At 38.0% G+C, this 16,018-nt stretch overlaps 1 protein-coding gene across 2 annotated transcripts in view; it reads right to left on the reverse strand.

The window, feature by feature from the left end:
* The window catches only part of DENND1B (DENN domain containing 1B), a 147,706-nt gene that overhangs the window by 92,656 nt on the left and 39,032 nt on the right, over nucleotides 1-16,018 (reverse strand). For both annotated transcript variants that reach the window (XM_056497184.1, XM_056497183.1), the window contains exon 4: nucleotides 2,273-2,322. In XM_056497184.1, the coding sequence (XP_056353159.1) occupies nucleotides 2,273-2,322 (50 nt within the window). The remainder of the gene's footprint in view (nucleotides 1-2,272; nucleotides 2,323-16,018) is intronic.

The following is a 16,018-nucleotide window of genomic DNA, read 5'->3' on the forward strand; positions in this document are numbered from 1 at the left end:
GCTATGCTCTCTGCAGTACAATATGCTCAATGAATGAAACAGATATTTTCTAATTCAGTTCAAATGTTTCTGTACAGAAATTGCTATTGAAACTGCCTGCAAAATATTTGGGAGTATTAGGTGTACCATCTATGATGATCCTCTACACAAGAGGAAAGCGATGTGTGTATATATTCATCAGACAAGGGAAACCACATATATGGCTAGACAAACACTAAAATGATTGTAACATCTTAAATGTTCAGAGGGAAAAAGCCCTATGAAAATGTTCGGCAGTGTTTTTCTCAATCCTTTTCTTTATCACTCCAAAATAAAAATAATTAAACTGAGAAAGCAGAAGAAAATTTTGTTTAAGACAATTGGTAAGGTGTGCCACACACTACAGAAAACACTTCAGCTGAGTAGAAAATGGCAAGCACATCATGCAGCCAGTAAGTCGTTCACACAAATAACTGGGCAGTGGCAGTGTCCACTCCCCTGAATGAGCTCCCAGCATATCTGTCCTTTGCTCCACAACAGCTGTGTCCCTCCTGTCCGTGCTGTCACACTGCCACGATCCCACGTTGCCTTTGGGTCCCTCCAAACCCCAGAGCTCAGCTCCCAGCCCCGCAGCCAGCGGCAAGTGCGGGGCTGTTCTAAAGACACGGCGGCACTGCCCGGCACTCTGCAGCCAGACTGAGCAGCTTCACTCCTCTCAGCACAATCCCAGCTCCCAGGAACCCCCACTCCTGTCCAGCTGACAAGTTTTATGGAATTTGTAGACATTTTGCACCTTTGAGAACACTGCTTTAGAGACAAGCATGAGGCCAATGGTCAAAAACACCTCTGGGGAGAGGGCACAGGGGGTGTTAACAAACAACAAACTTCTCTAACTTTTTTCCTTTTTTGTCCCTTTTTCCTTTGTTTTTTACCCCTTCAGATAATCAGCTAAAATACATTCTTAGCTATGCTATAAATTCAAGTATTCCCACAATTTATTAGTTCATCCTTCTCAGACAAACAGCTAAGTGCCTTCTGAATGGTTCAAGAGAAACAGTTAAGGTAAGATAACTTATTTGAAAATAATTATTCATTGCCACTGATTATCTTCTTGCCACTGGATGGCAGCAACACAACCTCACCTTTTTCTGTTATCCTCAAATTTCACTTCCATTATTCATCTTCATTACCAATTTTAAACAGAATTCTGTACATATCTTAAGCACATTAAAGACTTTAATGCTTTAAAGCCAACACTGACAACCATATTAGTTAAGTCATTAAAACAGCTTAAAGGACAGTGAGCTTAACCAGTTCAAAACCAAAACAAATTAATTAAATTCAGCTATAAAAGACTAAATAAGCCTAGTTTACTTCAAGGAAGCTGTATTTATAAAGATCTTTATTTTGCCAGTGTGTTTTGCTGCAAAGACTCTTTCCTCTCTACACACACCAGCTTTTCCTCTATTGACAGCAGCTTCTTGCAGCTGATAGATGCTTCTCATCTCCAGCTCACCATCTACAACTGATGCCCATGTTGTTCTGAAATTGGTTCAGCCTGCACATTACCTGGGTGTATCTTTCATTAATTATGCAAATCAAGCTTTTAATTCAATCTTTGCCAATTTGGACAATACGGGTTTTCCAAACCGAGTGAGCTCAATCTATTAAATAAATTACCATTAATCATTTTGACAAGCCCAAATAAATATTTTCATTAATAAAAACATTTTATATGAACAATTTAAATGACTGGCCACATTAAGTGAAAGCCAGACTATAACTGATACCAGAAAGGTAAGGACTAATTAATTATAAATAATGGTCTTGATTCTTCTCTGAGAAAAATCAATTGCATATTCAGCTACTTCCATGTAATTAAAGTCCTAATTTCTTTGAACTCAAACAACACATTTTCTGTACTGCTTGGTGAGTTTTTATATCCTGGTGCACCGTAACATTTTTTATGAAGCTTGCTGCTTGAAGGAAACTGTATTATATCCTTATACTAACACAGATGGTGTTCACAATTACAATGGACAAAACTGGGAGCTGGAATGTAGCTCTACCTGGACAGAGATATTCCTAAAATTCTGTAAGGATTACATTTTGCTGTGGTATTTTCTTACTAGTGACTTCATACTTACTTGAACAAGGAGTACATTTTCTCATCTGCAGGTGCAAGTTTAGGGAGTACATTACATTTGTCTTTTCTTTAAATCCTTGCTTACAATTATGCTAAAAATAATTTTCTATGAAATATTTTTAAATAAATGATAACTGTAGCACATACCTTTCAACGTCAAAGGGAAAGCAGAACTTTGGAACGCTGTTCAGCACTTCCTGAAAATACAAGTAAAAGAAATGAAGTTAGGGATTTTTTGAAAAGGCATGTGAAAGGTTTGCTTTAAAAAAAAGGCAAAAAATACTCATAGCGAATAGTAAGTTCAAGGAATATATGATTACAAAAAATACAGCACACGTTCCTGGACTGAAATAATTGATTATTAAAAAGGAATTAGGTTTGTGCTTTGGCAGATTGCAAAGACAATGCCATAGAAGCCCCAGGAGGGAAAGGCCTGGCCTGAAGGGTATTAACACCCTTCACATCCCCGCTGGGATTCCCTTCAACAAGGCCATATGGATTTTACAAGAAGCACCACACCATATGGGTAAGCCACGTCTGCTGCTACTTGTACCACAGACTAGCCACAGGGACTTCTGACAGATCCTGGCTCAAAAATACAAATGTTGTTTCAATTAAAATGCAGGCAGAGAAAAGGGAATGAAGTTGGCAGCAGAATGAATTACAGAGAGGTATAACAACTCTATACATGTTCCATAGTCAAATGCTGAAAATGATGGAAATCGCCTACTGGTCCAAAGCAGAAATTTATATGATTAACTCTTTGGGTTTCACAAGCAAGCTTTGCTATTAATAAAGGAAGTGGGGGAGGGGGGCAAAAATCCACCAGATCTACATTCATACCACAGTATGAAAGGATAATGTCTCTCTTTTGTGCAGAATTTTATTTAAGAAGCTGTTTAGTGGCAAATAAAATGTGTTAATTAAAATATAAAAATGCTCTCAAACTAGTCAACATTTTTCTTTAAAAAAAAACCCCAAAACGTGAATTACCAGATCATTTAGCAGCAAATATTAAACAATGACTTTACAAGATCCTAGAAAATAGGTTTTATTTTCTTGCTCCCAACTGGGAAAACAAACCCCCTGTGAAATGCTTCAGCAAGGAGATGACAGTTGACATCAATGCAGTTGGTCAAAGCTGCAGAATTCCTTTTTTGTAGCAGCCCAACAGACCCGTGTTTCTGTATACACAAGCTGGCCCACAAGGTTTGTTTCCAGTAAAGAGCACATTGATTACAAATTTCCAGGGCTGCACATGAGGGTTTAAGAAGCTGATTTAAGGTGTTAGCACTCTGCAGCCTGAACACTCTGTTTACTGCATGTTGGACAGTCAACTCCCAATAGGGGAAACTGTGTATTTAAATTCCTACACACTACAATGACTATTTACTTCAATCACCAGCCTCAGTGGATAGGGTAAAACATAAAGAGCCCACACAAGTCAATCAACAAGAGAGGAACAGTTCAGGAAAAAGACGCCTGTAAATACAACACGCTTATGTTGGCTGCAATGTTTTAAGGGTATATGATGTGACTTAGTAAATCTTCATGTGATACAAAATCAGCAAGTCAATGTTTTTAAAATTTCCAAGTCATACAAGAGATTTCAAGAAATCCTTAGAACTTTACTTTGTTAGCACAGTGTATGAAAGGCACAGCTGTGTTTTGGGAAATGTTATTAACGTTAAGAACAATAGCAAGACATAGAATACTCTTCAAAAGGAGCTGCTCAAGCACCATCCTGCCTGCTCTGAGTGCCCACTGCAGAAGAGTGAGAAGCACAATATAAACAGCACAGGTAAGCATCTGATTTCTGCAGTCAGGAACAAGCACACACAATGCTAGCAGTAGCAATAATAAACTCTAACAAGAGAGCAAACAGAACAGGCTAATCAAAACTTCTAACTCAAAAATTTCCTAAACATTTCCAAATAGTCTCTCACTTCACACTCATAAAGCTTGTTTTTCCTGTTACAAAGAAATAGTATTTTATTATTTTTCTAAATCTGCACCTATTCTCACACTATAGGAAGTAATTTTTCTCCTCACTAACAAGGATTTTAATTGCTGCCTTGTGAGCTTAGCACTGACTCAGAATTGGGTATGGAAATGTATTCATTTATGTTCCCCATTGTATTCTCTCAGAATAAATTATCGCGCGAGGAAAAGAAAACAAAAACAAAAAAACCAAAGGTATTAGCTCAATATTTTGACTGGAGAACCTGGAAATGAGGGGTGTGTTTGCAGCGACAGCCCGGCGCTCCCTCCCCGGGCACACACGTGTGCTCAACTTCTGCGGAGCGGCCTCCGCCCGCTTCCCAACTGGCAGCGGCTTCCCTCGGGGGACGCGTCTTTAAACCTCCGCACTCTTTAAAATTCAACCAGCCAGCAGGTCTATAGACTGCTGTATAAACACTATAGACACACACACACACACAGAATCTTCTCTCAGCTTGTGTCAGTGACAAAGCAGCTCAGCAGTTGAGTGCTTCTCCCCTGACAGCCTAAGCTGGGCTTACACGGATCAATAGATGGAAGTCCTACCTAGCTTCCAGGGCTCAGTCTTCTCCCTTAATTACAGGTGCTATTCAGACTTTTAAAATGGAAGAAAACAAGATGCCCCCAAGATACTCCTAGATGAATTTAAAATGCAAATTATATTATACAGACAGTCACATTTGTGTACATATTTGTGTACAATTACAGCTGGTACTTGCAGAATCTATTGGATAAAACTGGAGTTCCATCTCCTAAAGGGTCATCATTTTCAAGGTTTCCTAACCATCCAACACTTCCTCCTGAGTCAACATACACACTCTCAGAAAAAGAATAATATTATAGGTTGTCTTTTATATTCATAACTTGATAAAATTATGTATATATTTTTGAAGGCAAAAGGTTGTACAGGTCTTCAGAAAGCAAAACAGTTTGATTCACATGTCCCGTGATTATTTTCTCCACTGGCTCTCACAGTATTAGTGCTCTCAGAAATGGTCATTGTGTCATAAACAAAGTATATACAGGGTGAAGATGATAATGATGTAAAAAAAAAAACCAACAACAAAAAAAAATCACACAAGTAAAGGATTATATACTTGCTTTTAAACACTGCCTAAATATCTACAGGTGCATACAAAATTGTGTTTAATTGCTAAGTTAAAGGATACCTATTTCATTCCTCACACACTCAAAGAGAAAGAAGAAAATCATAAAATTAGTATCATGTAAACTTTGACATGCTGCTTCCCTTGAAAAAAGCTTAAACAAAGACAGAAATGCTATTTACAAAAATATTTCCCTTATACCTACAGCACAGCAGCAGAGTCCTGCACTCTCACAGGCTCATGGTGCAATGGTTTATTAATTCCTTCTCATCACTTGCACTGTCCAATTCCAGCCTGGCCTGGTCATGCTCCCAGGCTCTACAATGGGAGGATATTACAGAAGCCTGAAAGGTAAGAATTATTCAGTGTTCCTTGCTTGTTTTGGTACCCACTCAGCTAATTCTGTGCATCAGCATTTTATAAAGAAATGTGAACAGTGGTAGAAAATGCTTCTGAATTCATACATGCCAGCTTTGGGGGAAAAGAGGTCCTGATAACTTCATACACTGGAAAGAAACACAGTCAGTAGTTAACTTCCAGCAGTTTCCCCTTCGGATATTTCAGATTTTCCTCTAGGTCTACAGACAAATTATGAAGAATTCCCTGGAACTGTTTTACAGAAAAATTCATACCTAACAGCAATTACTAATTGGCTTGCTAGTCATACCCACGGGGCAGTCCACAGAAGTCCTGTGCACATCACACTATGTCATTTGCAGCGAGACACCACAGGATGGCTGTAACACAGCTGTGTGACGTGGGTGGCAAAACACAGAGCCGTAGATGTGCCCTCGAAGCTCCACCTGCTGCAACACTTCTCACAGAAGATAGAAAATTTTGCAATCACAGCTCCCTAAAAATAGACCTGCTCTTTTCAGCTAACAATTTTCAGACTAACTTGTGGACAGTGCTGCGTTTTCTGACAGCTCTTTCTATCCCAATAGAGCTGCCACATAACACTTCATACATCCCTGACAAACATGCAAAGAGGAAGGAGATTCTGGACCACGCAGCAGAAGTTGTCACTAATGGATTCAAGCAAGATTAAAATTCCATTAAACTGAGCTATGTGTACATTTCTACAACCACACATTGTTTTGACCCACAGAACAAATTTCACTCCACTGCTGAGAATAATTTTTATCCTCATTTAGTTGGCTAACATGTACACCAACACTGGAAAGGCTCTACAGCCTAATGACTGACATTCAGGGGTATCAGGTTGCTCATAATGCTTAAGCACAGAGCCTTTTAGAATACTTGCTCTCTAAAAAGTGTTTTGCATCTTTCAAAACCTTATTCAGAGAAACATTCATTCTCTAAAATGAATAATGAGCTGAATATCTGCAAAAGAGGATGAGATCACTTACAGAATTTCAGCTAGATTTAATTCCTCTTGTTCCTGCTTTTTGTCGTCTCCACCTGGGCACCATTCAGTTACGTTCCTCAGGAAAAGATGCCAGACAGGCAGCTGAAGATTTTTAGTAGCTTAGTCTGGTGGCTTTGTGCTCTACACAGTAACAAAGGCACAGATAAGGGCACAGACAGATGCGGCAGCAGGACAGGAAGATTTTGGACAACAAGGTAATGGGATGAGTTTGAGATCTTAGAGAAGCAAGAATGACATCAACAAGTAACTCTCACAGAGGTGGCAGTGCAGCCCCGAAGCAGCTGTACTTGTGGCTGAACCTGGAAGTGATTGCTGCAGCATCACTTAGAACCAAGAGCATTTTAAATACACACAGAACAAAATGAAAAAAACCTTAAGGACCAGAACAGTGAAGCACCAGGGTGTGGTTCACTCCAGCTGGAGACATGCTACAGGATGCTCTCACCCTGCAGAGCAGACTAAGGATGGTGGCCCAGGCAGCACACTTTTTACTGCTTTCACAGCAGCTTTCAAAGGCACTTCACAAGAAGGAAAGCTAATCCTGCATGACTAATTTCACTCTCCTATAAGACTGAGGAATAAGACTTTCTAAACAGCCACAGATCAAGTTTTAAAATTCAGAGATTTTACTAAATTATAAAGTCTTGGAGTCTCTCTTTTCCTAATTGCTCCTGAATCTCATCATATAACAAGACAAAATTAAGCCTATTTCAGACAGTTGTGTCCAGCATAGCATACAGAGAATCAATTAAAATAAGCTCAGCTACAAACAGCAGAATAAAACCAACATGAGGTTCAGAATATTTCCTACTTAAAGAAAAAAGTCTTCTAATTCCCTGGAACTCATAATAAAAACATAAAAATTGACAAAGCTCTTCTTCCCAAAGGGAGTTTCCCTTAGAACAGATTTAGATTCAAATGTAACCATCCACCTCTACTACTGGCAAGGCAAACAAAAAGATAAATATTACTTCACCACACATCTCTAGCATGCATGTAATATTAGTATTCCACACAGCAAAAAATAGTTTCCCCCAGTTCCCTGACTCATGTCAGGGAGATCATCATTCCCTAGGCAATATCAGAGAGTTGGGAAAAACAGGAAATATGCCCTTCCATCTCCACTCTTGAGATTACTATGCAAGCAATATTTAACTTTTAAGGTGGTAGAGTATTTACTACCTATAAGAAAATTAATTACATTTTGTAGCAAAAAGAAGAAAAAAATAAAAAAGGGGAAAAAAAGGGCACCAGTGTACAGCACACAACTTTCTATCACCATGCAGTAGGGGAAAAGTGGCTTTTTATTAATAAATACTTTCCATGTCTCTAAAACTATCTGTGAACCCAACACAGAAGTTCTCTTAACTAGAATTACGGGAGACATAATTTTCTAAATCCAAACATGTAAGTCTCTGAAGGTTGGGTTAAAACTCCCGAGTCATCCTGCACAGCTAAGGGGGCAGCAATATTTGTTTTATTCAAGACCTCTTCAGATCTCCCCCTGCTTACAACAGCAGTTCAGATGCAATTATGGCAGCAGTGCTGAGAACCTCCTGCACATGCTGTTCAGGTGCTGTTTTTCCATTGGTGAAAATATAATTACTGTCAAAGAAATAGAAAATTGAAAAGTTGGTTCATAATTATTTGTTTGTTATTTTTTCATTGCACCTTTGAAAATTCCCATAGCAAGGGACAGAACTGAGCCTATTTGCAATAAATCCAACTCTACCTATTCAATATAGTGCTTTAAAGTGAAGATTGTGTCTCAGAAATGTCTGCAAAACAATATCGCAGAATATTATGAGTAGAGTGTATCTGATATTCTGGTCAAAAGGCTCCTATTTGCAAGATTTCCTTCTCAGCCACTAAGGAAGGCTATAAAAGGAAAATTAACTATAATGACATTACATATAATGAATATCTGCATTTGCATGAAAATGAAATATTCTGAAATAATCATAACATTTCAAGCATGACAAACTCTACTCTGCATGTGACTTGATACATTTCAAACTGATTTTAATTCCAAACATATTCTGTTCCAAATATATTCAATTATTTTTTCCCCTCACTAAGTACTGCATTAGTTACTTAAAAGACAAGTCCAGAAAAAGAGATTGACTGTAAACAGTAGGACGCCATTCCTTGTCTACAAAGCCTGCCCAGTAAATACCAGTACTGCTGTACACAGAGAGGCCAGCACCAGCACCAGCTCTGCAAACTGCTCCTGCTCAGGCTGGGCACTGAAACTCTCTTGTAATACCAAGTGATGATCTTCCAGAATCACAATTTCCCACTGGTTATTTCATAAAATGACTTCATAGCATAGTGACCATGAAGAAATTCTGATTTCACTGGCTATTCAAAAACTCAGAAGCAGTCAGAAATTTAAGCATCATCTAAATTAAGGAACAACTTGAGTGAAAGCATCTGTAGCAGAGAGTGATTTATGCAGATAAACAAGGTGAGGGAGTCCAAAAGCCAAACCCTCATCTGGGCTCATCCATGCCTACATGTGCAGCCCTGGGGCACCATGCTGGCTCCCATGGCTGGGCCAGCAGCAGGGGAAGTCAGGGAACCACACCACCTTGGACAGGGTACTGAAACCAATGATGTGGGGGCTGAGCTGCTCACGCTACAAGAATCTACAGCCAAAAGAAAAGGAATCGAGAAAGGAAATCAGCTTCTAAGGAACCAGCTGGGATTATAATTCCTTAAATAAAATTATTCATGATGTTTTTATAAAGGAAACACTTATTTCTTGTTTTACACTCGGCAGAGGTTACATTCTAAGCTTCATCACAATACAGCTCAGTAAGAACTGCTTGATGTAATAGCTTTTCAGTACTAAATTCAGATATTATCAAGTGTGTTGAAAAATGGAAGGAAGATGGAACAACTCCAGACGAAGACCAAAGAGGGAGAGAGAAGAAGCAAGCAAGCATAAATTTAAAGTGTTCTCTTGCCCCTGGTGTTACCTGATGGAGACAGAAGGTTATCCCAAAAAATAAAGTGCAGTGGATATAGAACTGGGTGTCTTTTTCCCTAGAAGATAGGCAATGTACATTCACTTTACTTACAGTTGTGCCTCTCCAGACCTTCTGGCACTCTGCTCAAAAGCTCTGGCAGCTTTATTGCCAGCAATTACCCTGCAACAATTGCAGGCTGGTGTTGCTGCATGTGAGCATCAGTCATTCAGCTTATCTTCAACCTCTGATACAGCATAAGCCAGCTCTGAACAGCTAAGACAAGACGGAGGCAGCTTTACCAGGCAGCACAAGCAGCTACAGCCAAGAAGATTTTCAGCTCCTTCACTTTGATCAGAAGAATGAAACTGCCAATGCTCAGGGAAGACACTCATAAATCTAAACCTAGCATTCATGACACTTACTGAAAACTCAGCAGAAATCCTGTTCCTACAGTAGGATTTTTCTTATCAATTGAAATAAGTCTTCCCTCTTCCAAAATTGAGTTTAAAATTCAAGAATGGGTGCAGTGAGTGCTCACTGGCCCAATAAATTTTCTCTAATCATTGTCATTAGTGCCTAGTGACAAAGGGCAGAGGTAAGTGTGCACTGTACCCTAAGAGACAGATGATTTCTAATATGTGGATCTCTCATTACCTGTGTACATTTATTAATGACTGCACATAAAAACAGACACACAAAGGCCAGAAACTCAATACCTCTGCTTAGAGGAGAAGCAACTAGAGTCTTACAGCCAGGCAGTTCATAATGCCTTGAAAACTTATACAGAAGAAGTGAGCACCAGAAACAGTTATATTCTGATGGATTAACATATTTCCCTTCCCAATCACCTGCCTGAACTGCTTCACCTTCCTTTATTCCTGGTCCAAGATCCCAGGCCAAGTAGATTGGATCCCTCCACCTGCAGCCCACTAATCACCCTTGCATTGTTCTTGCTGCTCCTGCTCTTGATTTTTAGCCCCATCAAGTCTTGTTCTTTGCTTGGCTCCTTGATTTCATCACATGTGGATTATGTACTTTGATCCCAATCCATTTCCTAACATAGGCAATATGTAGAAGAGTATTTTATTTAACAAACTATCAGCAAGTTATTTGACGTGACACTTCAAATACCTGTAGCAGTAACAGTGAATCAATGTATCTCAAATGCTCTTCCAGTTCTGCAGAAAACTATCACCAAGAAAGGCAGAAGAGCAAAGAACCAAGCACAGGGTTCAGGAATATTACATCTAGTACTAATATAGCAAAGATAGGATATTCCTGAAAGTGCAGCAGAGTAAGCCTGAGACACAAAAACAATGCTGAAAGTAAAAAAAATAGGCAATAAATTGAAGACTGAAATGGAAGGAGGGTATTAAGGAAGCAGATGAGAAAGTATAAGGTATCCCAGAATAAGGAATTAGGAGACATTTGACTGGAATATTCTGAGGGCAGCTGAGGTCAATCAACAGCGACATCACACATGACAATTTGGCAGTCTTTCTGGAAGATGGTCCAAATTATTGTCATCACTACTTCAGCCATCAGTTATTTTTTTCGTCTTTGGTTTGGCACATCACTGTAGGCTGGAATCTGATTTGGCTTTGAAATAAGCCAAATCAGTAACAGTTATTTTCAATAGGCTGATACAGAATATCTGAAGAACAGTCAAATATTAATTCTGTACTTATTTGAGCAAACAGAGAAAAAACTATTTCTACAAAATGTAGTCCCCCAATATCACAGCTGTATGATTTTTAAAAATGGCTAACATATGCAGACAGTCTATTAAAATGCACATAATTTATTTGACTCAAAATGAAAACATATCTAACAAGTAATTCCATTCATCTGGCCCTTTTTCACCCAGCCTTAAGATATACAAATGTGTGCCTTTTCACCAGAACACAGCAGCTGGGAATGAAAAGAAAAGCATTCAAATGATCATTTTCACATCATAGTCCATCGTCTTTTCACCAGCTTCTCGCCAGTCTTTCTTTGAGTCTCATTCTGTTACAAGAGAGCTGCTTTTTAGATCAATTCATATTTCCATAATCCACACTGCTGTTTCTCTCTCTCCTCCCCAGGGTGGACTAACCCCTGCATCCAGAACTATGGCTTACAACTGTCATTAAGACCTGTAACAATAACAAGATAACAAAAGAGCTGGTAGAGATGAGGTTAGCTAGTACCATATGCTGATCAAGTTCAACATTTTTAACTTAAAAGCTCTATAAAACAAAACTCCCACAATTCTGAGAACAAGCATACTTCATGTTACCACCTGTCCTCAAAATTCCAAGGAAATACCAAGTTTTAGGTATCGGCCTTTCATAATTTTAAAAATTCAAAAAATAAAAGTCCCAAAGATTTATTCTGTTCCTGTTAGGATGAATTAAAAAAAAAAAAGGTTGAGAAAGCATCTTGGAATATTCACATCTTGAATGATGTAAGGGTCTTGGTGATTCTGGGTGTTCCCAGCATGTCTACATGGGCACTTGTTCCACTATCATGACTGAACAGATCTTTTCTGTTCACACAGTGCAGTTAGCAACTATAAATACACCTCTGAATGTCTTCCTGCTGATCATCCATCAACTGGGATTTGCATAGACAAAAAGCATTGCTGCCTTACACACACAGTATTTTTCAATAATTTTTATTATTTAAGCAGTATGTCTTCCAAACGCAGAGTCAGAAAATCACTTTATCTTAACCAGATAAAGCTCCCTTGCAATGTACAAAATTGCCACATTGCCATCATCTCAGCAGGGCTAATTGCTTTCCACAAAGATTCAAGTTTGAAAATATCACTTCACTAAATATAATATGTAACATTTAGACAAAAATACTACTGAAAATTAGTAATCCCATTAGATTCTTCCTTTTTCATACCAATGCACCCAAATATTAATCATACTTATTAATACACAAACAACAAAATCATCAAATCCTTTGTGAGATTTCCTGATAAAAACAATCCCACAAAGCAAGCACCTATCTAGTTAGCATAAACATTTGAAGCATGCAGTCAGTGCCTCATCAGAACAGAAGAACAAAGCCATCTCATGCAGAAAGCTGGTGAGATGCATCCCCTAACAGCACGCCTGCAGCCTTGGAGGGAGTGTAAACAGCCTCGGACCTCCTGGGCTCCTGCTGCTCCCAAGAGAGCACAGAGGAACACAAAATCTCACTGCTGGCTTCCACACATTAGCTTGACCCAGACTACAGATTTTAGCTCGCTTCTTCAGAATATAAACAAGCAAACAAACCCCAAAAAACACAACTTGTGCTATTATTTAAATTTTTTAAAAAATAATATAATCTTTTTCATGGTGACCTCATTTATGTATTTGCTGCCACGATCCATGAAATTAAATATTCCCTCCTGAAAGAAACTGAGCCTTTTGTCTCCAATCACATGCTCATTTAAGCCAGGCTTAACTTTCAGTAGTTAAAACATACATTGAATTAAAGTGTGTGATTGGTGTTTTGCTGCAGGAAGACCAACACATTGGTACATCTGAAGATTTAGCCTTAAAACAACTGCATATGCACCTATATATCTTTATATATACAAATATTTTCAAATGAACTGCGTAGATTTACATGTATAGTGTCAGACTTTAGTTTGGGTAATTATAGGATACAAAGCTTACAATTCAGTGGTGACTCCTGCACAATGTGATACAATAAAACTAAAATCCAGATATTAGGTAAAATATGAGATAATAACAAAGATCACTACCCTAACTTCAGAGAAAACTGCCATATCCTTTACTCATTACTCATCTGCAGGGTTGAGAACAGCCTGACATGGGAAAGCAGATTTAGACTGCTTGTCTTAGAAAGCAAGAGGAGATAGGATGAAATATGCAACACATTCAACAGTCCAATGCAGAGTCTGAATTCCTTCTTAACCCACATCTTCAGTTAATACTCCCTTGTCATGTTTATTACTAAAGTGGCTTCTGGTAAGACCATATCCTGATATTAGCTTTTTGTGTCATCTTCCTGGTGAGATGTTTTTCACCAGCAGAGAAGTTACAGAAGAAGCTAGAAAATATTATGTGATTAGAAGGGCAAAGAATGAGAACTATTTAATGGACACTACATACTAGAGGTAGAAACCACTTTGGGTCAATAGGTGGTCATATTAAAAAACTCCTGAATCCTTACACAGCTAAAAATAATACCCAACTTAACCGTAATTACTAAATTAATAAGAAATGTTCAGATGTTTAAATTAATAAGAAATGTTAGTAAGAATAAAGAAGTCTCAAAGGTAAGACAATATAGAAAGCAGCACTGCCTCTTGCACAGGCACTACCTGCTGCTGGTACTATCAGCACCTGCTCTCCTCCTTGCTTGTGCTAACACCACTCTATTCCCAGGAATGTTCCAACCCAGTGAAGTTGGTGGGAGTGTCAGTGTTTTTATTTACTGAACAGACATGAACAGAGCCCTAGTGGGGACATCTGGACACACGTGACATCAACAGGGCTTTGCTACGGACTGCACTGCCACGAGGAGACAAGCCAGCTCTGCTGGGCGACATTAACTTCTGCAGAAATGTGCATTTTCTTCTTCAACAGTCATCAAGTACTTCAGTTTGGAAGCCAAGGTGTTGCTTTCATTTGGGTTGTTTTTCTAAAGCCCTTAAAAATACTTTTTTCTTAAAAACAAGTCAATTTTTTTTTCCAGGTATCATAGCATTAATATTTTTTCTTCAGATTTCCATTGAAGAAATGCGCTTGTAAGACTGAAATTAAACTCTAGTTTAACCAGTCTGAATAAACAAAATAGCAATTTCAAGATTAAAAACATATCTTTTATCATGGGATATTTTGCATAAAGGGGATATTTGAACATACTACAAGACAGTTCCTCTAGGAATATGCATTCAAAATACACTTTAAACAAACAAACAAAAAAAAATAGACCATTAAATGGCTACAACTCATTCTTCATACAAATTTGAGCATGGGAGGATAATCAAAGAAGGCCTATATATACTCAAATCAGAAATCTTCCCCTTTTTTTTTTTACAGTGCTGAGATCATTCACAACTTTTTCAGCATTGTGAAACTCATTTTTATAGCACTAATGCCAGTACAACAGTAACTTGTAACTCTATGATGTCTCAAACAGATTAGTTCTTCTGGCTTTTGAGGCACTTTTAAATAGATACTTTCTTTGAAATGGTAGTGTGACTCTTTGTACTTTGAATTCTAACCAGCATGAGCTCATTTTTTCATTGAGTTTTGAGAGTTACTAAAAATGGAATTACTCCCACCTCAAAAAATAAAATAAAATGGAAAAAAAAAAAAAAAAAAAAAAAAAAAAAGGCAAATACACTTCCTGAAACACTCCTGGCAAACAGAAGCATTTTTCATGTCCTGCCTTGAAGCTTTACTTTTTTTTCCTTCCCCATTCTATGTTTTTCTCTTTTCATTCTTACTCTGGCATCTGAGGAATTACCAGAGAGAAAATAAGTGGTTTCCCTGCAGTCTTAGCAGATAAGGAAATCAACAATGAATCTTGCAAATTCTTTTGTGGTATCAAAACCTTGCCTTAATATTTCCTTTACTTGACAGACTGCAAGTCTGTGAGTAAGTAATTATGACAAATCTCTGGTCTTGTCTTCCTCCTGATCAACTCTAGTTTCTACATCCCATTCACAACAGATGGGATGTTTTGCAAAACATGAATTTGGAAAGTCAATATTTAAGAAAAAAGTACACCAAAAGAATATTGACCAGCATCAAAGAAACTGGCAGGGCAGAAGAAAAACAGAAGATTAGAGATGAGTAAGAACTGGGAAGTTCAGACATACTTAGAGGACAAATGTGAGAAAGAGGAAGAAAATGTCAAAATGGCTTAGACAAGTTTTCTCTGCATTATGAAAGCAACAAAAAGGTGACATGATAAACTGTAGAAAAATTCAGGAAGAGAGGAAAATATTTTGCCCACTGTTATCACATCACTATGCAAACAGACAGCCCTTCAATTTTAGGAAAGATGATTCTTTGGGATACATCCAAAAACTAACTCACACATTTTACATTTAAAATAGAAATGACTGAAAAACGGGACAGAGAATGTTCTTCTTCTTTCCTTTTTTTTCTTTTTTCTTTTTTTTTTTTTTTTTTTTTTTTTTTTAAACATTCTCCACACAGTTTTCCGTGAGATTTTGGTTTGTAAAGAAATTAAATCTGGTGGATACTCAGGTCTCCAATGCAAACCTACCCAGTTCAATATGCACACACACATGTGCAGAGAAGGCTTCTCTGATTTCACTTCATGACTTGGTTCTGGGTTTGCTTTAGAAGCTGCTATATATTCTGTTTAAATCCAGTGGTTCTAACAGTAAAAATTTCCCTTGCAAGGAGAAGGATTAAAATATCTGGTTTCCCAGGAACACAGG

Source organism: Oenanthe melanoleuca, chromosome 8, assembly GCF_029582105.1.
Source record: "Oenanthe melanoleuca isolate GR-GAL-2019-014 chromosome 8, OMel1.0, whole genome shotgun sequence".
Lineage (NCBI taxonomy): Eukaryota > Metazoa > Chordata > Aves > Passeriformes > Muscicapidae > Oenanthe > Oenanthe melanoleuca.